The sequence below is a fragment of the Mirounga leonina genome, unplaced genomic scaffold (genome assembly GCF_011800145.1).
Source record: "Mirounga leonina isolate KUSES-001 unplaced genomic scaffold, KU_Mleo_1.0 Mir_53, whole genome shotgun sequence".
In the NCBI taxonomy this organism is placed as follows: domain Eukaryota; kingdom Metazoa; phylum Chordata; class Mammalia; order Carnivora; family Phocidae; genus Mirounga; species Mirounga leonina.
Window position 1 is genome coordinate 3,223,594 of NW_023270807.1, and position 24,899 is coordinate 3,248,492.

The 24,899-nt window shown below is 38.8% G+C and overlaps 1 protein-coding gene across 3 annotated transcripts in view; it reads left to right on the top strand.

Moving 5' to 3' along the window:
* Positions 1-24,899, top strand: part of MAPK14 (mitogen-activated protein kinase 14) — a 73,926-nt gene that overhangs the window by 40,003 nt on the left and 9,024 nt on the right. For 2 of the 3 annotated variants that reach the window (XM_034991310.1, XM_034991308.1), the window contains exons 4-9: positions 4,756-4,867; positions 5,575-5,604; positions 5,941-5,988; positions 6,679-6,793; positions 7,358-7,429; positions 20,251-20,330. In XM_034991310.1, the coding sequence (XP_034847201.1) occupies positions 4,756-4,867; positions 5,575-5,604; positions 5,941-5,988; positions 6,679-6,793; positions 7,358-7,429; positions 20,251-20,330 (457 nt within the window). Of the gene's footprint in view, positions 1-4,755; positions 4,868-5,574; positions 5,605-5,940; positions 5,989-6,678; positions 6,794-7,357; positions 7,430-20,250; positions 20,331-24,314; positions 24,395-24,899 lie in introns of all 3 variants that reach the window. The other variant, XM_034991309.1, reaches the window with a different exon arrangement.

The window sequence follows — 24,899 nt, forward strand, 5'->3', positions numbered from 1 at the left end:
CTGACTAGACTTGGGCCCCAAATCTGTGGTACCTATTCCTTCAGAAAGTCCATCATAACTGTTCTACATTTGATTTTCCTTTCTAGCTTAAAAATAAACAAGGAGGGAAAAAAAAAAAATGGGAGAACTAGATAGCATTCCAGCAGTTCTTAAGTCAAATTTCCATTAATTTATTTGAGGTGTTATGAACACTGACAATAGTAGTTACATCTTTACTAAAATGTAATTAAATTTGCTTTCTAGAGACAAATGCTGTAGAAATTATGTGGTCATCCGTGACTACTCCTTTTGGAATCGACTTGTTTAAAATGTGCTCATCTATATTTTCTTCTCACTCCCTTGTTCACTGTTTAAAAGTTCATACCACTTCCATAAACATTCAGTAACTTCGCATGATGCTTGCTTTTGTCCACTGTTGGAAGATTTATTTTTGGAAACCTTTCTGTATATGATGAGTTGGAATATGACAATTGGTGGTTGTGGATTGGTCTTTGGGATTCATGGAAACGACATACAGTGATTAGGTTAGTTCCTGCAAGACACTTCTGCCATGAATAATGCTTTTCAGTTTACTTAATTGTAGCCTGGCAGCAATGCTTGATAGTTATTACTAGTTAGACTGATTAATCTTATATACTTACATAATGTTTTGACAGTCTCACCCTCTGTCTGGAAATTTTAGTGATAAAATGGATGTGGTCTCTGATGGGGACAGTGGTGGAATATTCTAATTAAAAGCATGCTCTTTCGGGACACCTGAGTGGCTCAGTAGGTTAAGCGTCTGCCTTCGACTCAGGTCATGATCCCAGGGTCCTGGGATCGAGTCCTGCATCAGGCTCCTTGCTCAGCAGGAGCCTTCTTCTCCCTCTGCCTGCCACTCCCCCTGTTTGTGTGGTTTCCCTCTCTCTCTCTCTGACAAATAAATAAATTAATTAAATCTTAAAAAAAAAAAAAGGCAAGCAGTGATCTTCTGGCTGTGTAGGATTTAAGTCACTGGTAACCATTTATTTATTTTTTTTTTCATTTTATTTTTTTAAAGATTTATTCATTTAGTTGAGAGAGAGGAATAGCAAAAGAACACAAGTTGGGGGGTGGGAAGAAAGGGAAAAGCAGGCTCCCCTCTGAGCAGGGAGCCCGACACAGGTCGACACAGCTTGATCCCAGGACCCCGAGATCATGACCTGAGCAGAAGGCAGACGCTTAACCTACTGAGCCACCCAGGCACCCCTACTGGTAACCATTTAAACACAGTAGTTATACTTGAAATTACTATGGTTGCCTTGGTAATACTGCTTAACATATTTGTGAACTAGCACAGACATTTTAGTTAAAATTTTTAGGTTTTATTTCAAGACAAATTAAGATAGATTCTAAGTGGAATCATCGAGAACAATGTTTTCTTTGTTTACCTTTTCTCTTTAAAATTATTTTTTAAAGGGGCGCCTGGGTGGCTCAGTTGGTTAAGCGACTGCCTTCGGCTCAGATCGTGATCCTGGAGTCCCGGGATTGAGCCCCGCATCGGGCTCCCTGCTCAGCGGGGAGTCTGCTTCTCCCTCTGCCCTCTTCCCTCTCGTGCTCTCTGTCTCTCATTCTCTCTCTCTCTCAAATAAATAAATAAAATCTTTTAAAAAAAATTATTTTTTAAAGTTGAGAAAATAATCCTTTTACTATCCAAAGTCATAAAAAGTAATTATTTGCAAAACACACTTATAAAATAAAAATCGGATTCTCTCTTCCTCAACCTGAGCCTTGCAATTTGTCATAATTGAAATTATGGGTATGGCAACCATTATACTAGATCCTCTGGGAGAAGTCTAAATATTAACCAGTTTCAAAATATTTCAAAATATTAACCAGTTATTGGCAACATTTTCATATTTGTCAGATTATGTGTCAGTGGGGTTGAAAACTTCGGTGACTGTGATTAATGGAATATTGCTAGGTTTTTGCCAGCTTTCTTCTTTCATTAAAGGTTAACTTTGATAGTAAGTATTGAGAATTACTACGGAAATTATCTGGAGATACTGCTTCTAGATTATTGTGATAATTATAAAACTTTTTTTGAAAAGATCATTCTCTTGACTTAAATTTGAAGTGACCTGGAAGAATTTGGAGGCAATATGTGCTGTGATTAAGATCATGCATGGTCTTGAGAGCAGACAGTTTTCATTTCAACCTGATATTACCACTCTTAACCTTGAGCAGGTTACATATCCTTGTTCTGTCTCTGTTTCCTCATCGATGAAATGGGAAAGCTAATGGGACTTAACCTTACAGAGTTGTCAGGAAGAGACCATGAGACGCAGGCATTATAAACAGTGCTTGGCACAGAATAAGCACGGACTGCATCTGGTTATGTTACGTTCAACTTGGAACATCTCTTAAAAGAGAACTACCTTTATGTAACATTTCAGAAAGTCCAGTTTTTTCTTTAAGTTACATTTACAGTCTGCCCTTCCTCAAGGCAGTATAATTGTGCAAGCTTTAAAAATATGAAATGCTAAAATCTTAATTTCACGTCTAGGTTAAGTTCTGTTGATCTTTGTGAAATTGGGAACTGGCTGTATCATCCCAACAGGGAAATTATGAAACAGAAAAAAATTTCAATTCCTCTTTGAGGAAAGAAAGTAATAACAAAGTGTGTGTGTGTGTCTATGTGAAGAGAGGTCATACACATATTTATTTATATAATACGTTAATAGTAGATTTAAATTTACTAGCCTGGTTTCTTTCCCCCCAAATTTATAAAAAATAAAAATAGAAATGAAATGAAATCAGCATTCTTCATAGCTCAGTTGGTATACATTATTATTCAGCCTCAGAAATGAGTAGTGATTCTTACACAGTAGATAAAACCTAACCTGCTTTTTAAAAATTCAGCCTTTTTAGTACTGATCTGGTTTTTATGTTCCCATGGCTGTGTAATACAGTAATGAGTGGGTAAGGTATTGCATCTAGAATATCTATGGTGAACCTGTTGGACTTGAATGTAATTGTTCCCTAATCTGACCACATAGGATTAATAACCAGCACCACACCTGTGAGGAGAGGTTCTGGAATGTCCCATCTTGCTTATAGATAATGTTCCTCCTTCCTTTAAAGTAAATGAGGGAATATTGTCAGTGAACAATATCCTTTTGCCAGTGAATCCTGAAAAAGGAGAATTATAATTTGAAAATTTAAAAATACTATTTTAGAATCTACAACTTTGTGTATAATGAGGTGAAAATAGAATGATAGATTTAAAAATCCCAGATACTTTTTTTTTTTTTAAGATTTTATTTATTTATTTGAGACAGAGAGAATGAGAGACAGAGAGCATGAGAGGGAGGAGGGTCAGAGGGAGAAGCAGACTCCCTGCTGAGCAGGGAGCCCGATGCGGGACTCAATCCCAGGACTCCAGGATCATGACCTGAGCCAAAGGCAGTCGCTTAACCAACTGAGCCACCCAGGCGCCCCTAAAAATTCCAGATACTTTATCACAGCAGTGCGTTTAGTAGCACTGTATATTTCTCATGGAACAACACTTTTTAAAAAACTGATACTAACACATACTTCATTCTGATTTTCATCTTTGCTCTTTTCTTTTCTCTTTAGATAACTAACATCAAGTAGGAACGAGTATAGAAATTTTTAGAAAAATAGATGGTAGGTCGTAAAGTTAGAATAGGGGTATTAAAAATGAGCCCCCCATGAGTAGTTATTAAGTTTTTAGCGATCACTGTGGTACTTAGTGGGTAGCTATTTTATTTTATTTTATTTTATTCATCATGATAACTGTACTCTTTAATCCCCATCACCTATTTCACCCATCACTCCACCCACCTCTTGTCTGGTTTGTATGGTTCAGTTTGTTCTCTATAGTTAAAAGTCTTTTTGTTGGTTTGTCTCTCTTTCTTTTTTCTCCCCTTTGTTCATTTGTTTTCTTATGTTCTGCATATGAGTGAGATCAAATATATTTGTCTTTGACTGACTTATTTTGCTTAGCATTATACTCTAGCTCCATCCATGTGGTTGCAAATGGCAAGATTTCATTTTAATGGCTGAGTAATATTCCAGTGTGTGTGTGTGTGTGTGTGTGTGTGTGTGTGTGTGTGTACACACTACATCTTCATCCATTCATCTATCGATGGATACTTAGGCTGCTTCCATAGTTTGGCTATTGTAAATAATGCTACAGTAAACATGGAGGTGTATGTATCCCTTTGAATTAGTGTTTTTGTATTTTGGGATAAATACCCAATAGTGCAATTACTGGATTGTAGAGTAGTTCTATTTTTAATTTTTTGAGGAACCTCCATACCATTTCCACAGCAGCTGCACCATTTTGCATTTCCACCAACAGTGTCAGAGGGTTCCTTTTGCTCCACATTCTTGCCAACATTGGTTGTTTCTTGTGTTTTTAATTGTAGCCATTCTGACAGGTGTAAGGTGATATTGTAGTTTTGATTTGCATTTCTCTGATGATGTTGAGCATCTTTTCATGTGTCTGTTGGCCATCTGTATGTCTTGTTTGGAGAAATGTCTGTTCATGTCTTCTGCCCATTTCTTAATTGGATTACTTGTTTTTTGGGTATTAAGTTGTATCAGTTTATATATTTTGGATACTAACCCTTTATCAGATTTGCAAATATCTTCTATTCAGTAGGTTACAATTTAGGAGTGGCCTTTTCGTAAAAACTTTTAGAAGTCTTATGAAGATAAGAGCTTTTATAGGGGTTCTGGATCATTATGTAACTCTCCATTAATTTCTAGGTATCTGGTCACCCATCTCATGGGAGCAGATCTGAACAACATTGTGAAATGTCAGAAGCTTACGGATGACCATGTTCAGTTCCTCATCTACCAGATTCTCCGAGGTCTCAAGGTATATTCTTCCTTCTCCATTCCAAAGCTTAAGAAAAGGAAGGAAAAAAAACAACAACAAACCTTTCCTATGGAAAATTTCAAACACTCAAAAAATCACAAGTACAATCATAATGTAATGAACCCCTATGTTTACTCAGTGACCACAGTTACCAACATATGGCCAATATTGTTTCTTTTGTATTTCCCAATCCCTGGATTATTTTAAGGCAAGTCCAGGCATAATGTCATTCCACTCATAGATATTTCAGTATGTATGTCCAAGAGCTCAGGACGTCATTCTTACATCTAAAGAGTAGTAATAATTTCTTGAGATAATCTAATACCTGGTCAGTGTCATGTTGAAAGTTTAAAAACCTCCTCAAGGAGCCCAATTTATTTGTGGGAAGGGCAGGTAAGTAATGTTTTAAAATTAAGCCACCTTTGACATTTAGCAGCTTTGAGTCCTCATTGAGCTCCACAGCACCCACCAGAAAACGGGTTGAAAGCTCTGTTACCTGAAGACAACTCTATGAGTAGAGCTGATGGTATAGAAATCATAGTTATGATAAATGTACAGATTACTATTAATTACTTGTTCTCATTCCTAATCCCATTATTTAATACTCGCATTTCTTACTGGTTCATGAAAATATATTTAACTGTGTCATATGACTGTAAGAGGTTGGAGATAACTTTATGATTAATTGACCTTTTTCTCTTTCACAGTATATACATTCAGCTGACATAATTCACAGGGTAATGTGATTTTGATTAAATTATTTGGGGAGGAGGGGGGTACTGAAGTGGAGAGGACCTGCATTCAGCCAAGATCCTAATCTAAACTTACTTTAGCCATGGAACTATATTGATTGATTGTAACTTTGCTCTAGGTTTAAACTGATTAAAGAAAAAAGATGTATAGTTTTTAGTTATTTAAGGCTAATTAGGACTAGCTAGTGACTATAGATGGAGATCATTGATAGCTGGATAAAGTCTTACCTTTATGTTTGGATCTTCATCATTACCTGTAGGGAGAAAACCTACCATGTATCATGAAGTTGATCCTGTCTTCTCTGTACTTTTGCTTCCTAGGACCTAAAACCTAGTAATCTAGCTGTGAATGAAGACTGTGAGCTGAAGGTGAGATGAACAGACACTGGTAATTGTTTGTTTCAACGTGTAATTATGTGTTTGACTAACCAGGCAGACTATATCCGAAGATTCATACTGTCCTTAGGAATATCAGATTTTGAAATTTGAACCGCCCCTCCGCTACCCCTAATCCTGGCTTCAGACAGCCACTGATCTGCTTGCTGACACTATAGATTTATTTTTTCTGGAATTTCACATAAATGGAATCATACAGTCTCTTTGTGTGTATGTGTCTAACTTATGCTTCGTATGATATTTTTGAAATCTATCTGTGTTTAACAGTAGTTCATTCCTTTTTATTGCTGAGTAGTATTCATTTTATGAATATGCCAGAATTTGTTTATCCATCTCTCCTTGATAGACATTTGCTTCAATTCTAGTTTGGGGCTGTGTATAGCTGCTATGAATATTCATATTCAAGCCTTTGGGTGGATGTATGTTTCCATTGCTCTTGAATAAATCCCCAGGAGTAGCATTTTTTGTTTAGCTTTTTGTAATTTTATTTTTTAAAGTTCTTGCTGTGTTTATCATGTGTTCTAAGCATGGACTAGGAAGTATGTTTATGAAAGTCCTATATTATTCTTCCTTTTTCTAAGGCACTAGAGTTTTTTTCCCCTCCTGCTTTATAAGTCTTAGGAGCTTGACTGTCCAGTGCCTGATTTCTCTTTTCTCCCTTAGATCTTGGATTTTGGACTGGCCCGACATACAGATGATGAAATGACAGGCTATGTGGCCACCAGGTGGTACCGGGCTCCTGAGATCATGCTGAACTGGATGCATTACAACCAGACAGGTATTGCTTTTATTGGTTATTTGGCACCTTATTAGTCACCATGTTGGGTGTATTTGGGATTCTCAGAAGTAGAGATGATGGGAGTGGGAAGAAACATCTTTTTCCCCCCTCAGTGATCCTTTTAAAGTCGACAGGAAATATTTCAGTTGCTCATATAGAGAAAGTGGGATTTTTATACACAGCTTTCAAACTTTGTGATTTAGCAGTTGGGTTTTTATTTATTTAGATTTCCAACATATTCTGTGAGTACCTCTACCTGAAGACAATGGGTTCATAATTTTAACCGCTCAACATTACTTTGGAGAATCTACCATTTCTACCAATAAGAATCTCTACCCCTTTGTGAACAGCTTGTTTCTCTTGCCTTAACTATGTTTTGATGTCCCACCTATGTAGCCCTTTACTGGGGTCTTAATAAGCTTACTTCTGTAAAGAAGAGTATGATTGTTGAACCTCGAATGTATTATATATTAATTTGAGTATTTCACCTCTAGTTATAGTTTCATTTGTGGTCAAGTTTGATGACAGTGACATTGTATGCCCTTTTCTCTTTAATTTTGCCAGTTGATATTTGGTCAGTGGGATGCATAATGGCCGAGCTGTTGACTGGAAGAACGTTGTTTCCTGGTACAGACCGTATCCTTTAAAAAGTTTTGGATTCTTGTTTCTTATCTGTATTTCAGTGTCCATGGAAGTATATTGCTTTTGCCTAGCTCTAGGGAAGGCTCTCAGTTATTTGCTTAAATAGTTAAGATATGTGTTATGAGGTCTGCCCTCTGAATGAATATCTTGCCTTGTCAAGAAAGAGCCTTCAGTTTACTTGTGTGAGTTGGAAAAATTCCTCATAAGCTGGAGAACTCTTTACATCTCTCACATATCATCTTTTTACAGTGAGTCCCTTATTATATTAATCTTCTCACAGCAGTTCTGCAACCTGAGTGTATTTCTGAGAAGCTCCAGATCTCAATGACTGGTTTAGTCTGCTTGTACAACACTTAATGAGCACAAGGTACCATTTACAAATCAGGGGTATCTTTAGCTTTTGTGTTTGGTTTACATGTTAAAAAGATTATATTTGGTCCCTATAATGATGTACCTGCTGACTATCTTTATATTTGTTGTTTAACAACAAATAATAAAAACAAGAAGTGATAAGGTCATCCTGACGTGTGCCTTTTTTTTTTTGCAGTGCAGTTTTGTTTTTAGCCTAGAGTGTAGCCAAATCTTAATTTACTTCCAGATTTATTATCTAGTTTATAGTTTATCATAGCCCTTTTATTTTAGGTCCTTTCTTGTCTGCTGCATGCCCATTTCATGGTTTAGAAATAATATCAGCAAAATGTCAGGTGCATGGGTGGCTCAGTTGGTTAAGTGACTGCCTTTGGCTCAGGTCATGATCCTGGAGTCCCTGGATCCAGTCCCGCATCGGGCTCCCTGCTCGGCAGGGAGTCTGCTTCTCCCTCTGACCCTAACCCCTCTCATGTGCTCTCTCTCATTCCCTCTCTCTCAAATAAATAAATAAAATCTTTAAAAAAAAGAAAAAAAAGAAAGAAAGAAATGATATCAGCAAAATGTGGTTTGTTGGAACTCCCATTACTTTACTTGGGGAAAATGTTCAGGTGAGAAAGAATGTTGACTTATGTGTCTAGAATTAGGTTTGAAGATTTTTGTATAATTCATCTGACTAGCCTGGGAGTGGGTTTGGTTGAGCTTTAAAGATGCTGCAGTTATGCTATGAATGTGTTCTGTCATGCTTAGAGACCTAAAAGCTGTTTCAGCCTCTCACCTAAGCAAACTCATGGAGTTTATAAACCAGAACATCAGTTTACTTGCTTATAGTTTGGGACATACTTCTGTGGTGACTGTGATGTTCATGTTATCTATCCACATGTTCTAACTATCTTCTGCTAGAGGAAATGTACTTTCCTAATGAACTGAAAAACTTCTGCCCCTCAGGCAAAGCTGTTTATTTCCCTCTGAATATTTCTGCATTGATATAGAGCTCTGCTTCTCATGGCCAGATTCTTAGTTTAAATACCTAGTGTTTCTCCTTTGTCCTTTGCTTCATTCACCTATGTGTACGTCTTAGAAATGTGGTATATACATTACAGTCCAGGCTAAGAGAATTAGGGAAAATTTGTAATTCCCCCTTTCTTCAGGTACATATCTCAGAGTCCCATACTTTAGCTGTCTTCCTGAGCATACTACTCTGCTGCATTGCTCTGTTCCCCTCTTCCCTCGTCTCCTTTATTATATCTGTCTCCGTCTGTCTCCAGTCAGCTGCAGACACTTATGCCTACATAGATAACCAGAATGGTGGAGAGAGAGAGACAGCAGGGTGTACTAGTCGAGAGCACATACTCTGGAATCAGACTTCCTGGGTTTAGATCCTACCTCGTTTACTCCCAGCTGTGTGACTTTGAGCACATTTTCTAACCTCTATCTCCCGGTTTCCTTAACCATAAAATGTTAATGGTATATACCTCGCAAGGTGGCTGTGAGAATTCAGTGAGATAGTATCTGGAACGTTCTTGGAGCCTGCCAGGAAATGTTAGCCATCATCTTCATTAGTGACTTTTGGGAAACAGTTTTTCCCTTTACTTTCCCACCCTGTTGTCTACCTATGAATCATTAAAGGTTAATTTTTGTTTGTTTTATTTAAATTTTGTGACAAGTAGTAAAGGATGGATCCCCTTGGCAGGCTACTGGTAGAAAGGTTTCAAAGCAGTTGTGCCCTATGGTTTTATCTCAGACAGCTGCCTACTCCCTGATGCCTTGACTCTTTTATTTTTATTTTTTTTAAAGATTTTATTTATTTATTTGAGAGAGAGAGAATGAGAGAGCACATGAGAGGGGGGAGGGTCAGAGGGAGAAGCAGGCTCCCTGCTGAGCAGGGATCCTGATGCGGGACTTGATCCGGGACTCCAGGATCATGACCTGAGCCGAAGGCAGTCGCTTAACCAACTGAGCCACCCAGGCGCCCCGCCTTGACTCTTTTAGAATGCTAACTTTAACGCGCACCTGAGTGGCTCAGTCGGTTAAGCATCTGAGTCTTGATTTCAGCTCAGGTCATGATCTCAGGTTTGTGAGATCGAGCCCTGCATTGGGCTCTATGCTGGGTGTGGAGCCTGTTTGAGATTCTCTCTTTCCCTCTCCCTCTGCCCACCGCCCCCCATCTCCCCGATCTTGCACACGTACACACTCTCTCTCGAAAAAAATAATAATAAAAAAATAAAAGAATGCTAACTTTCAACCTGGAAGAAGTCTTCCCTTGTTATGCGTACTTCTTTTCCTTCTATGAACTTTAGAGAAAACCTAGCATTTAGACCTTTTCCCATGGGCTTTTTTTTTTTTTTAATACATGCAAATTCATTTCAAAATTCTTATTTTAGTAATACACCGTTTCTTTTCACTTGGCTCTTTTTGAGACAGATATTCTCCTGGGATCGTAAAAATCAAATTCAGAGGATTTGTATTTGTAATATATGTAACCCCCATCTTGTCAGTTGCCATCTGTTTGGATGTAGCTTTGGTGGCCTGACAAGGAAAGAGGAAAGTGTTTTCTATTATTTTTTTTTCTTGCCTGAAGTGTGCAATTACTTATAGTCTAGCATAGTGGTTCTTTTTTTTTTTTTAAGATTTTATTTATTTATTTGAGACAGAGAGAATGAGAGACAGAGAGCATGAGAGGGAGGAGGGTCAGAGGGAGAAGCAGGCTCCCCACCGAGCAGGGAGCCCGATGTGGGACTCGATCCTGGGACTCCAGGATCATGACCTGAGCCGAAGGCAGTTGCTTAACCAACTGAGCCACCCAGGTGCCCTAGCATAGTGGTTCTTAACTCTCATTTTTCATCAAAATACTTTAGGGAGCTTTTAAAAACTCCAAATGCCTGGGCACCAGAGACCCAACTTCAATTGGTGGGGTCAAAGCACAGGCTTTGGCATATTTTTTAAGTCCCCAGTTGATTCTAGTGTGGAGCAGGTGCTAAGCACAACTGGAATTTAACCCAGCTGACTTCTACTTTTAGCCTTTTAGGCTGATCCTAAAAAAATTATTTAGTTAGGCAGTCTTTCCTCATTTTTTTTTTTTTTTAAGATACCAATGAGATCAGAAAATTAAGAATTTAGGCTTATCTACATGGGGGCCTAGAAGGATGTTAGAAAACCTCTGATTGAACCCCCTGTTTTTAATAGATGTGAGGAAACCAAGATCCAGAAAAGATAGGTCCAAAACTGTTATTTATGACTCAGGTCACAGTTTCTTTCCATCATTTTGTTACCTATTCCCCTGATTACTAGAACTTCTCTTAAAACCTTTGGAGAATGTGCTGGCCCCACCGTTCTTCCTTTGCCCAGAAAAGCATGCAGCTACTGCTTATTTATGATTTTTAAATGCAACTGAATGCCGAGGCAACCTCTAGAGCATGCTCTTTATTTGAGTGCAGTTTTCTCCCTGTTTTCCTCATTTATTAATCAACTTCCATTTAGAACTGGTGGCTTTAGCTTCTAGATAAGCACTATCTAATAGAATTTTCTGTGGTGTTGCAAATATTTTATATTTGTGCTGCACACTGTGGTGGTTGGTAGCCACCAGCCACATGTGGCTATTGAGCACTTACAATGTGGCTAGTGAAACTTAGGGAACTGATTAAAAATATCTCTGCGGTAAAATGTATTAACATAAAATTTGCCATTTTAACTTTTTCTTATTGTGGTAAAATATACCTAACACAAAATTTACCATTTTAACCATTTTTAAATATACAGTCCAGGGGCACTAATTACATTCACAAAGTTGTGCAGCCATCGCCACTATCTTATTTCCAAAACATTTTCATCACCTCAAAGCATCGCCACTATCTTATTTCCAAAACATTTCATCACCTCATACCTGTTGAATAATAACTCCCCCATTCTTCTTTCCCATAGCCTCTAGTTTCCTCTCTTCTGTTTCCTGAATTTGCTTATTCTAGATATTTCTTATAAGTGGAATCACACAATATTCTTTTGTTTCTTGATTATTTCCGTTAGCCATGTTTTCAAAGTTTATCCGTGTTGTAGCATGTTATCATAACTTCATTCCTTTTTATGGCTGAATACTATTCCATTGTGTGTATATGCCACATTTTGTTTATGTACTCATCTGTTCATTTCACCTTTGGCAATTATGATTAGTGCTACAATGAACATTGATATACGTTATTTGAGTCTCTGCTTTCAGTTCCTTGTGGTATATATCTAGGAGTGGAATTATTGGGTCATGTGGTAATTCTGTGTTTAGCTTTTTGATGAGCCACCAAACTATTTTCCACAGCAGTTGCACCATTTTTGCCCACCAATGATGTATGAGCAGTTTCTCCACATCTTCACCAACACTTGTTCCTTCCTCCTCCTCCCCCGGCCTTTTTTAATTATAGCCATCATTGCAGGTACAAAGTGGTACCTCTTCGTAATTTTAATTTGTATTTCCCTAATGACCAATAATGTTGAACATCTGTCCCTGTGTTTATTGTCCACTTGTTTATCTTCTGTGGAGGAATATCTGCTCAAGTCCATTACCCATCTTTTAATTGGGTGGTCTTTTTATTGTTGAGTTTAGTTCTTTATGTATTCTGGATATTAAACCTTCATTAGATACATGATTTGCAAATATTTTCTCCCCTTCTGTGGTCTGTCTGTTCACTTTCTTGATAATGTCCTTTGATGTACTAAGGTTTTGATTTTTTGAAGTTCCAATTTATTTTTTCTTTTGTTGCTCATGTCATAACTAAGAATATATTACCAAATTCAAGGTTGAGAAGATTTACTATGTTTTCTACTAAGAATTGTATGGGTTTCTCTTATATTTAGGTCTTTGATCCATTTCGAGTTAAGTTTTGTGTATGATGTCAGGTTAGAGTTCCAGCTTTATTCTTTTGCATGTGGAAATCCAGTGGTCTCAGCACGATTTGTTGAAGAGACTACCCCCCACTGAATGGGCCTGGCACTTTTGTCAAAAGCTAATTCTATTCTGTTGGTCTGTATATCTATCCTTATAGCATTTCCACATGTTGTTTTGATTCCTGAAACTTTATATGGTAAGTTTTGCATTCAGGAAGTGTGAATCCTTCAATTTTGTTCTCATTGTCAAGTGTTTTTGTTTTTGTTTTGGCTCTTCAGGGTCTTTTGTAATCCCATATGAATTTGAGAATGGACTTTTCCATTTCTGCAGAAAAGGCTATTGGACTTTTGCTAGAGATCCTGTTGAATTTTTAGGTCACTTTGGGTATTATTGTCATCTTTTTTTTTTTTTTTTTTTTTATTGACATCTTAACAATATAAAGTCTTCCTTTCCATGAACATCAGATGTCTTCCCATTTATTAGTTCTTAATTTCTTTCAGCAATGTTTTATGATTTTCACTGGACAAATCTTTCACCTTCATGGTTAAATTTATTCCTAAGTATTTTATTCTTTTAGAATAAAAGATTGTAAATGAAATTGCTTTCTTTTTTCCTTTTGTTTTTTTATTTTTTACGCTTTTTTTTTTTAAAAAGATTTTATTTATTTATTTGAGAGAAAGAGAAAGAGAGCACAAGTGGGTGGAGGGATGAAGGGGGAGGGAGAAACAGACTCCTCGCTAAGCAGGGAGCCCGACACGGGGCTCGATTCCAGGACCCTGGGATCATGACCTGAGCTGAAGGCAGATGCTTAACCAACTGAGCCACCAAGGCACCCCTGAAATTGCTTTCTTAATTTCTTTTTTTTTTTTTTTAAGATTTTATTTATTCATTTGAGACACAGATACAGAGAGAGAGAGAGCATGAGCAGGGGCATGAGCAGGGGGAGAGGGAGAAGCAGGCTCCTCGCTGAGCCAGGAGTCCAATGCGGGGCTCGATCCCAGGACCCTGGGATCATGACCTGAGCCGAAGGCAGACGTTCAACCATCTGAGCCACCCAGGCGCCCCTCTTAATTTCCTTTTCAGGTTGTTTATTGTTGGTGTTTAGAAACACAGCTGATTCTTGTTGATTTTGTGCACTGCATCTTTACTCAAATTGTTTATTAGCTCTAGTAGGTTTCTTGTAGATTCTCTGGTATTTTCTATAGATAGGATTGGGTCATCTGCAAATAGAGATGGTTTTCCTTCTCCCTTTCCAGTTGTTCTGGCTGGAACTTCCAGTACAGTGTTGAATAGCAGTGGTGAAGTGGGCATCCTTGTTTTCTTCTTATCTTAGAGGGAAAGTTTTCAGTTTGTCTCCACTGTCCATGATTTTAGCTGTGTACTTTTCATAAATGCTCTTTATTTGGTCAAGGAAGTATCACGTCAGAGAAGTTCCTTTATATTCATGGTTTTATGAGTGTTTTTAATTGAATTTCAAATTTTATTAGATTTCATTTAGATGACATTTAAATTTAATTAATCACATGTGATTGGTATTACATTGGACAGTGCAGTTTTAGATCTCTGTTTTGTTTCTATTCTATCTTTTTCTCACTTTTTTTGTGATCAGTCTCCTCCTTGAGAGATTCTTTTAGTACTGGTTGTTAATAATCCTTAGAGTTCCCCTAAAGGGAAGAAATACTAATTTTTGTCTTAAAGCTAATTATATATTGTTAGTTTAGAAACTATTTTCATTTATGACTGTGTAGAACCCTTCTTCCATCTAGCTCAAAATAGTATTATTTATGTAAAGAATGAAGCCCTGCCTTATAAGCCCAGTTGACTAGATATAGCAAGTGGACATGGCTAGCAGAACTTCATATTTAGAAGAGAGTGAGGATAAAGAATGTCTCTTCGGGTCTAGTGGTAACTTATTTCTTATTTATTAATAAATGGGAAGACATCTGGTGTTCACGTATAGGAAGACTTTACATTGTTAAGATGTCAGTAATACCCAAAGTGACCTAAAAATTCAACACAATCTCTAACAAAATTCCAGTAGCCTTTTCTGCAGAAATGGAAAAGTCCATTCTCAGATTCATATGGGATTACAAAATTCGGTCTAGTGCTAACTTATTTCAAAGCTGGAAACTGATTTTGAGACGTGGGACCACTTAGAAAATAGTTTTACTAACACTTAATAGTCTGTAGCCTACAGGAGGAGAGAAAATGAGTTTCACAGCTCTGTTACCCACAGATACTGTTTTCTCTTCCAGAGATCACAGCATTTGCTTGCTGTGGTTTTCCTTTCCTAGGTAATCACATGAATTTCCTAAATGTGTAAAACTTTTGTTCCTTCTTTCATTTTAATAGAAGTGGTACTCTTTAAGATATTAACTAGAGGATAACGGAGCTGATGGGTTATAATCTACTTGCCATTAGCTGCTGCCTTACTCCGTATGAATTTCCTTAGTGTATTAAATTTGCTTCTTAATTCTGCTTTATTCATTTCTTCTTTTGATTTTTGCAAACATTTTATGAAATACTTACAAAAAGACAATAATATAATGAACACTGGTGTTCATAGCTCCCAGATCATGAGATAAAACATGCCAATAGAGCTAAAAACTTCTGGTGTACCCCTTCCTGTCACATCTACCCCTCACTTGCAGTCACTGGTTTCAAATATTCTCTCATTTTATTTTTCTTAATTAAAAAAGTTTTTTAAAAGTAAGCTCTACTCACAGCATGGGGCTCAAACTCACAATCCTGAGATCAAGAGTTGCATTCGCCACCAGCTGAGGGAGCCAGTGAGGCACCCTTGTTATCTCTCATTTTAGAATTAATTAATTAATTAATTAATTTTAGTGGGGGAGGGGCAGAAGGAGAGAGAGAATCTCAAGCAGACTCCCGCCGAGCACAGAGCCTGATGCAGGGCTTGATCTCAAGACCCTGAGATCATGACCTGAGCTGAAAGCAAGAGTCAGCGCTCAACCAACTGAACCACCCAGGCACCCCTGTTCTCTTTCATTTTAAAAAAAGCAATTTCACTTTAGACACTAAAAGCAAGTGTCCTAATGTTGAAGAAGAAAAATGTTTCACTAGGTTATTTGCCTTTTCTTCTCCCAACTTGAAAATATAGAATTTTTTTTTCCCAGAAAAGGTTGGAATTTTCATGTGTGTCCACAAACCTAGAGTACCTTAAGAATTTTTGTGTGTGGCAGTGAAAATGACTATTTTGACAGCCAAGAAGAGAAGAAAGTAGACTAAGTCTTCTTGTAGTCCATCCTGTCTCCAGGAGGATCTCCTACCTCCAAACTTTGATGTTCTGGCTTTGTCTGTATGGGTTTTGTCTCATTGAAAACTGCGGCTCACTTGTAGCAGTAGCTGCAGGGAGGTCCTGCCACTGGTCCTCTTCCTCATCTTCAACTCTCTGGCCTGTGGACGCTTTCTTGGAGTTGCCTAGAACACTTAGAAGTGAAGAGAATATTCCTCTCTTATTTTCCCTGTAATTACCCTAGTACCCTTAGGTTGATTTCCTTAACTGTTTGTTCTCCCTTTTACTTTTGTTACAGAGAACCTAGAGAGTAATCTTAGGCCTTGGTGGTTGTTTTAGAAAGGACCAGGAGATCTAGGATTTAAATTTTGACAATTTGATTGTGACCATTAAAACACGTTTTTACCTAATAGTAAAATTTCTTCTATCTAGGAAAAAAGAGTTAAACCAATTATGAAGGATGACTTGTGGAAATAAGTAATTGTCACAATGTGGTAAATTTTGCTTTGCTCTGCTTATGTAGCTTCTTGAAGCGCTTTCTGGCCTTAACTGCCTGGACAAATTGTAGTGGCCTTAGAGTAGCTGGTACTATTGGAAGACTGAGCTGTATTTCAGTGGATTTGCCAGCTCTTGGAGAACCTGTGGTGATTTCTTCCAGAGTCTGCATGCTTTGACTTCCTTCATGCAAGTGCTTTTAGCTACTAAGTAGATTTTTATTTTGCATTGTGTGTTTACTAATCTCCTAAGTATTGGCTATCATGCTGTAGCAATTCTTTTTGTCCATAGCCCTTACACACTCATGGCACTGTATTTGTACACTCTCTTTGATGTGAACACCTCAGATGGAGTGTTCAAAAACTTTCTTAGGCCTGATATTAAATGAAACAACTTTTCGTAACTGTTTTGTATTTAGACTTTCCACAGAGTATGGTCATTATAGGTTTTTGAGGGCAAGGCAGAGCTGAGTTAAAAAGCCTATTACAGCAAGTCTTTTCAAGCCAACCAGTATTTATCAAACTACTCTGTGGAAGGTGCTAGAGATAAAATAGCAGCTGTCCCTAAAAACAGAATGATCATACTCAGTGGAAAGTGAGTTATAGGAGTTACTGGGACAAATGTCTACTCTCTAATTATAAAATAAGACAGTGATAAAAATGCTATAATAGAGGTATAAATAAGTTATTGAGAAGAAGTAGAGATTATTTTGAACCTAAGATATCCAGAAAGACTTCATGGCAGAGTCCTTGTTTGAGTAGGACTTTGAAAAATAAATAAGAAAAGGCTTCGTAGGAGCGGGGAATGGAGTGTAATTCTGTTTATGACTTGGATAAATAAGAAGCTGGAAACTGAGGGGCGCCTGGGTGGCTCAGTCGGTTAAGCGGCTGCCTTTGGCTCGGGTCATGATCCCAGGGTCCTGGGATCGAGCCCCGCATCAGGCTCCCTGCTCAGCGGGGAACCTGTTTCTCCCTCTCCCTCTGCCTGCCTCTCTGCGTACTTGTTCTCTCTCTCTATCTTTCTGTCAAATAAATAAATAAAATCTTTAAAAAAAAAAAAAAGAAGCTGGAAACTGAGCAGTGTCTAGAATATTTGGGGTGCATTGAAGCATTGAGTACATCAAGGAGTAATAGTTTGAAGCAGAGTCGGAAAGGAAGCTTGATGCCAAAGCAGGGAGGGCCTTGAGGGGCTGAGGAATTGGGACTTTATTCTTCAGACCTGTAATTGTTTCATACTGGCAGAAGCAGGAGAGAGACACGGGGTCCCCCAACTCATTGCTGTAGTGAGGACTGTGAGTAGTGGGGGTGGCATACTCTTCAGGTGTGTTGAAGTGAAGTTAGGGCAGTAAAGAAACTCAGTCCAGAGTCTCTGTCATCCCTGGAGGGGGTGTAAAACTTGACTCTTCATTTCAGTAGTCAGGAGTCTCTTAAATGAGAGTACCAATCTCAACAGCTTTATTTCTAGAGACTAGTTTTAATGCATACATTGTAAAACTACATGTTTGAGAGTTGAAGTAGTCGGTCTTCATTTGTGGTGTGGGATAGCTACCCACTTAAATTTGTTCCTGAAGAATGTGAGGGGACTTAATACTTGTAAATGGAATCATTTTGAATGGGCAGAGGGGATCCTGTACTAAATTCTACTGTTGTATAGTTAATTTGATTATTTTAGAGCAAGACTGTAATCATACACCCTCCCCAGTCTGTCCCCATTAATGCATGCTTTAGATTTTTTTTCTTGTCAGCACTTTGAACTAAGAGTCAGTATTGAAATTTTAACCTCCAGAACACATTGATTCTTGCTGTTTGCAGATGGTAAAATTCTCTACTTCTCTACAAAAAAATAATTTCTGTGAGTGGGCTTGTTTCTAATTTACCCTTGTTTTCTATTTTTTTTTTAAATTTTATTATGTTATGTTAATCGCCATACATTACATCATTAGTTTTTGATGTAGTGTTCCATGATTCATTGTTTGCGTATAACACCCAGTGCTCCATGCAGAACGTGCCCTCTTTAATATCCATCACCAGGCTAACCCATCCTCCCACCCCCCTCCCCTCTAGAACTCTCAGTTTGTTTCTCAGAGTCTGTAGTCTCTCATGGTTTCTATAGAACACAAGTTGTTCGGGTCTAGGATGGGGTTTGGCAAACTTTTTCTTAAAAACCCTACGGTTTCTATTGTAACTACTCAATTCTGCTGTGTGGGGTGAAAGCAGCACATGAACGAACGGGCATGGCTGTGTTCCCATAAAACTTTATTTTCAAAACAGGCAGCAGGCTGGGGTTTGCTGACTCCCGTCTAGAATTTTCTTCCATTTAAGTCAATTTCATATCTGGGGGAAAAAAAAGAACAGGGCAAGATGCCAGTGATATTGCATAAGTAATTCCTGTAACTTAGGCAACTGTGGTTTGCAGAGGCTATTATTTTTAATTTACACCATATTACCTTTATATGTGTAATCATAAGCAGAAATCCTTTCTTTCATCCCCCTTTCCATCCTGCTCCACCTTCTCCTCAAGTGTTTTGAGTGCCCACCATGTAGCAGATGGCAGGCTAAGCGCTGGGGAGAGGTGGCACACACAGTCAAGGTGGCCTCTGCCCTCATGGAGCTACAGATCCGTAGAGGTGACAGAAAGCAAACAAAGTAACTCTAGATTGTGATAAGCACTTTGATGTTTGCAAGCATTGTGTGGAGGTAGAGAATACAGGGAAGAGGGGGCTTCCTTATTTAGAGTGTTGGGGGAGGCCTGTCTGAGGAAGTGAAGTTTAAGCTGAGACCTGAAGTTGAGAAGGACCTAATAGGCGAAAAACCTGACAGGATTTGTGACGGGCATCAGAAGACAGTCCTCCTGCCCTCCTTTTTCCCTGAATGTCAGTATAGACATGGAGATAAACTACTAACATTTTCATAGAGAATATTAAAAGCTATTTTATGTGATTTTTTTTCTCTCCCCTTTTAACTTCCTTTTTAGGCAAGGCTAATGGCAGTAAGAACAAATGAAAAGTTTTTGGCTTCTGGTTAATACATGCACGTACATTCTGAGTGTGCATGGAAGAGCTGGCTACCAGAATAATGGTTTGGACATTGTAGCCTATTGTTGAGAGCCTCTGGGATGTGTGAGGTTTGTCACTGCACTTGTGAGGTGGTGTTCTGCTTCGTTATGGCGCGCTGGAAGAACATGCCATTGCAGTGGGGGAGTGGGGCCCTCTGCTGGCCGACTGTCACTCACCGCTCATCTCTGCCTGCTGCAGCCGCGCAGAGGGAGAGGATTTCTAGAGGGCTCGCTCAAGTGGTTAGGCTCTGGGATAGTCGAAGCCTCCTGTCCTATTACAAGCTCCTTAGTTAGCCTTCGGGGAATATTCACAGGTGGCCTTGGCTAGCCCTTGCTCCTATGCTCTGCTGCTTTTTTCTTGTTTGTAGCACTCTGCTTGCCAGTGCTCTTTGCTTAACTGACTACTGATGCTTTGGTGGAAGGTGAGGAGGTCAGTGTGGACTGAGTGAAGCTTTTGTGTTTTCACCTGCTGTTTTTGGCAGCTAAGTACCCAGTTAAAGTCACTTCGCTTTACTGATAAGTGATGTTGACAGATACACAAAGTGAATATAAATCGAATATGTGTGTGGCAGCATTCTGAGTCTTTGTACAGGTGGAGCATGTTCTACTTGGAGTGACCATCCTGCAGAAGCCTTGATCTAGATGAATTCACCATTTTGGCCTGGTTTGGGGTTTTAAATTTTTGTTATTGGGGTATTTGTTTTGTTTTGTTTGTTGTTTGTTTTTTATTTTTATTTTGTCCCAACATTTTCCTTTATAGTCCACCATTAGATATTGATCAGTTGAAGCTCATTTTAAGACTCGTTGGAACCCCAGGGGCTGATCTTTTGAAGAAAATCTCCTCAGAGTCTGTGAGTTGATGCTTTGATTGTAATTATCTGCCCTCTTGGGAGCCTCTGCCACTTGCCTTCCATCAATCTGTACTTTGCCCTGGGTATGTTTGTAAGCATGTGTGCCCTTTTGTGCTGACTTTCGGGATGAGGGGCGTGTGTGTGTGTGTGTGTGTGTACATGCACTCATCTGCCCCCATGCATGAGTGTGTTTTGCTCTCTACTGGAGTATGTACTTAGATCATGAGAGCTTGTATTGGGCAGTAGTACCCCAGTAAATGGTTTGAGATTCTAATTCATTCCAAGAGATTAAAGGAACATGTGTCTCTGTTATCAAGCCCTTACATCATCTTTCTCAGAAGTTTCACATATACTTGAGTTCTTTCTACTTTTCGGTTGTGTGTTCTCAGAGCATGAGCTTTACCACGTATTAGTCCAGCTTCACTACAAGAATGAAGTGTGCATTGTGTCCACGCTACTGCCCTTTCCAGAAGTTACTGCTTTTTACCGTTTTAGAACAGACAACTCACACATCTTGTATAAGTTGTCTGTTCCCAACAGGGGCACCTCTCCACCCTGTCTCCAGACCAGTCCTGATACCTCACATCCACTGGAGTAGACTTGTAAATCCTTCCTCCCACAGCCTGCCTTTGCAATTACAAGTTGAATAACCTGAGAAAAAGCTTTGGGCTAATGCTTTCCTGCCTCTAAGCAGGGATCTAGAGAGAAGCCATGGGAATGTGACTCTGGCTTACTTTGGCTCCAGTTTCCTGCTGTTGGTCATTTTCTGGGGCCAGAGACAAGAGAGAAATCATGAAAGCTCAGCCTTTCTCCCTTTTCCCCTCTGTCTGCTGCCAGGCAGTTGACTAAAAGGGAAAAAGAGCTGTGGAGCCAAGCTCCAGTTGTGCCTTCCTGAATTCTCCTCCCAGCATTCTGACTGAAGGGGTCCCTTTGCCCAGTTGGAAGGACTGCTGGGTGGCTTGGGGCAGGCCTGAGCAGGTGAGTTTGAATGGTTCATCATCTCCCTTATAAAATAAAGAATATTGTCATCTGGTATGTTTCTGGTACATTTCCATTAAAAGACCACAAAGCCCAGTGTATTTATGAATTTCCCCTCTGAGGGATGTAAGAAACTGTGCTGGCTCTATTATTTTGTTTCATTTATTTATTTAAGATGAGAAGGAAAAGCACAGAAAGCTGTGACTTGCCTGAGTCATGCACTGAGTCACTTGGCAGAGCTGAGCATAGATCTCAGATGTTCTGATAACATGATCTCTAAACTTTAATCTCATGCGATTGCACACTACTTTGAAAGTCATTGTCAGCGTACTGACCACCATGTCAACTCAAAGGAGTATTTTCTTTTGCCTTATGAAATGTAGAAGCTGGATAGAGTGAACCAAAGAAGATAAGGAATGCTGCTTAGAGAGGATGGTGCTTTCTTGTTTTAAATGCATGTGCTTAGGAAGACTGGTAATACCGAAAACATGGAGGCAAGGGAGTGGGGGTGGGAGGAAGTTCAGTTTATTTACCAATAGTACTAATGAAACTAAGATAGTAAATTCATTCCCTGTCTGGATATGGCCACTAGCAGCTCCTTCTCAGTCCCCTCTCCCCCGCCCAGCCATCTGCCCTATAGGTATGTGCTGTTAGTCACAAGAATTTCTAAAGAAAAAGCATGGGTAATATAGTATTTACTTACTATTAATCCATCATTTATTTTTAGGAAAGAAACAACATCAGTGCCCAACCTAATAATGAGATCTCTTTATCTTATGTGAAATAGGGCACATCATACATTTAAACAGCTCTAGAGTTGGGCATGATAAAATGGACTACCAGAATATAGAACGTACTCCAATAATATTGTATCGAGTATAGGAATAAGAGAGGGTTTTTTTTTTCCCCCTACCTGGTTATGGCAAGTGGATAAGGGTTTAAATGGTAGACAAGATTAATTTGATGTTAGTAATACTGTCCAAGTACCAGTTTATCTTAAAAAGCACATGGTATGTGTGGGACACATGGTGTGTAAATAACAAAGCCAGGTGAGTAAAATTGTTTAAGGATTTTAAAAATTGAAAGAAAAATTCATTAGCGAGGGAATGTAATAAAAGAAAGCCAACAGCTATTTTCATTACTCCTGAAAAGTAGTAAGGTAGTGATGCCATCATTTTTTTTCTTTTCCCCAAAATTTTATTTGAATTCTAGTTAGTTAACATACAGATTCGATCATTTATGTAGAAATTCAATCAATAAATAGTAGGGCGTTGTAAGAAAATGCAATAATGGGCTGATTGAGAACAAGTTGGGATGTACTGTGAGAAAGGGGATGATAAATAGGTCATGGCAGCTCAGGAGAGAGGACTGTTTTAGTTAGTGACCCAGTACCTATAGTAATCAGTGAAAGAACAAAATAAATCATATTAAGAAAGCAAAAGCCCTTTCACTGACTCCCATTTTTCTCTAGAAATATATTCTTCCTAGCCTCCTGACAGGAAGGGGATATAATAACCTATTTGGCTACAGGAGACAAAAATAGAAAATGCACAGGCCAAGAATCGTTCCCAAGAAAGAGGAGAGAGGTGGCAGGATTCTAAGATTTTAAAACCCGACTGGTATTCTGCTATTGCTGGTTTACTTAGTGAGCCCCTTTTGTTGTATTTCTTGGCATGCAGAGTACTGTTGGTTATGTAATTTGTTTAAAGGTAAATCTAAACTTTGTTGAGAGAATGGTAAAAGGGCTTCATGCCACCTTTTGAATTTGCTGGCCTCTGTCTTTCGGCCTAAGGAGTGTGAAAGGCAGGATGGAGTGCATGGTCCCAGCTCTCTCCTGCCGGCCAGCCTTCAACGTATATTTGTAGTCCTCTGACCACGAGGGAATTTGAGTTCAGAGGATGAGTAAATGTGAAAAATTACTGAAGGAAGCCACAGAGAAGTGTGATTGCCTGACCAGGGTGCTCATTGAAGATGCTGCTACAACCGAAGGAAGGAATTAATAGTTTAAGAAGAAAGGGAATATAGAAAGATTTTTATTGAATTGTGTTGATTTTAAAAATCCCGTCACTGCTCCTTTAATAGGAACACATGATAAACCAGTTCATATAACATTTTGGAGGAGGGGGAATTGTGTTAAAGTTGATGGGGCAGCACGAAGAGAGAAGTTTGGAATACTGTTTCCATATGTGCTTGTACATATGGAAGACCTACTAGTTTCGTCCTTGTCAGATCATTGCAGAGCGTTTGCAGACTTCCTCCCAGCTGTTAATTAAGTGAAGTCAGCCTGTTCACCTGTTAGAGACTTGTGGAAGAAATCACTGTGGCATGCTCTAATACCATTAGCAGCCTATTTTGTCTTTGCCATTAGCTTCTAACTTTGCCCCATGTCTCCTCTTTCTTCATCACCACTGTGTGTGTGTGGCATGTTTTATAAATGTACCACTACTAATGTCTTTGAAACTTGTTATTGCTTATCAGCTCACACACCCACCCATGTCTTACATTTGGAGGGGTGGTGCCTTGGAGAGTTACCAGAACCTGGGCCATGAAAATTTAACCTCTTCCTTGAATGAATATATTGAAAATTTTGTTCTGTCCAAAGCTGAATCAAAATTTTCTGAATCATCTCCATTTATTCCCCAAGCAAGCAGGTTTTGGCCATCAGTACTTGAAAATAGTTCTCTGGCTGGCATCCTGGATCAAGGGGCAGTCTCTTTCCAGGGAGCCTAAATATTTAATCTTAAAGATGATGCTAAAACTAAAGGAAAATAATTTTCCTTCTCTGCATGGCCAGTTACTGGCTGCATGCCTAATAACCCTCATGCCATTCCACAGAAGCGTGCTTTCACATGCAGCCTTGGGCTCTGGCCTGGGGGGGATGGAATGGGTGGGGAGTGGGTTTTTTTGTTCGTTTGGGGGTGGCTTTTTTGGCCTTCTTAAGAACTTGAGTTGAAAGTTATTTTTTTGCACTGTATGTTTAACAATGCCCTTGACTAGGCATCTAAGATATTAACCAGCTTCAGCAGATTATGCGTCTGACGGGGACCCCCCCAGCTTATCTCATTAACAGGATGCCAAGCCATGAGGTGAGAACAAACAGACTGGATAGGGATATCCAATTCAGAAGGCCACATTCTCATTTTGTTGCCACTGTATAACCAACGCGGTTTTTAACGTCACTGAGTGCTTGCATGGGCCTTGAGGGTGACTAAGGTGATGACCGCCTCTGTGCTATTGCAGGATGCTGACATTTGGGACAAATGTCATCCAGTCCTTTGGATTGAGAATATAATTTATAGGCTTGTAATTAGAAAATGATAATACTTTCATATTTGGGTTTTATGAATTTAGTGCTCAAGAGGCTGTTGTGTTATGTTAGCATCTGATGACTGTGGGCTGGAAGTGTATTGAACCGAGGGCCATTAGGATGCTTTCCTATTCATCAGTTTTTTATAATGACTAAAAGAGAATTCTTCAAGATAAAAAACAAGTCTATAAAATATCCAACACTAATAAATAACTATATTTAAAAGAAAATATACAAAGAATATGGAATAAATATGAACACTTATATAGGTTTAGGTTCTTACT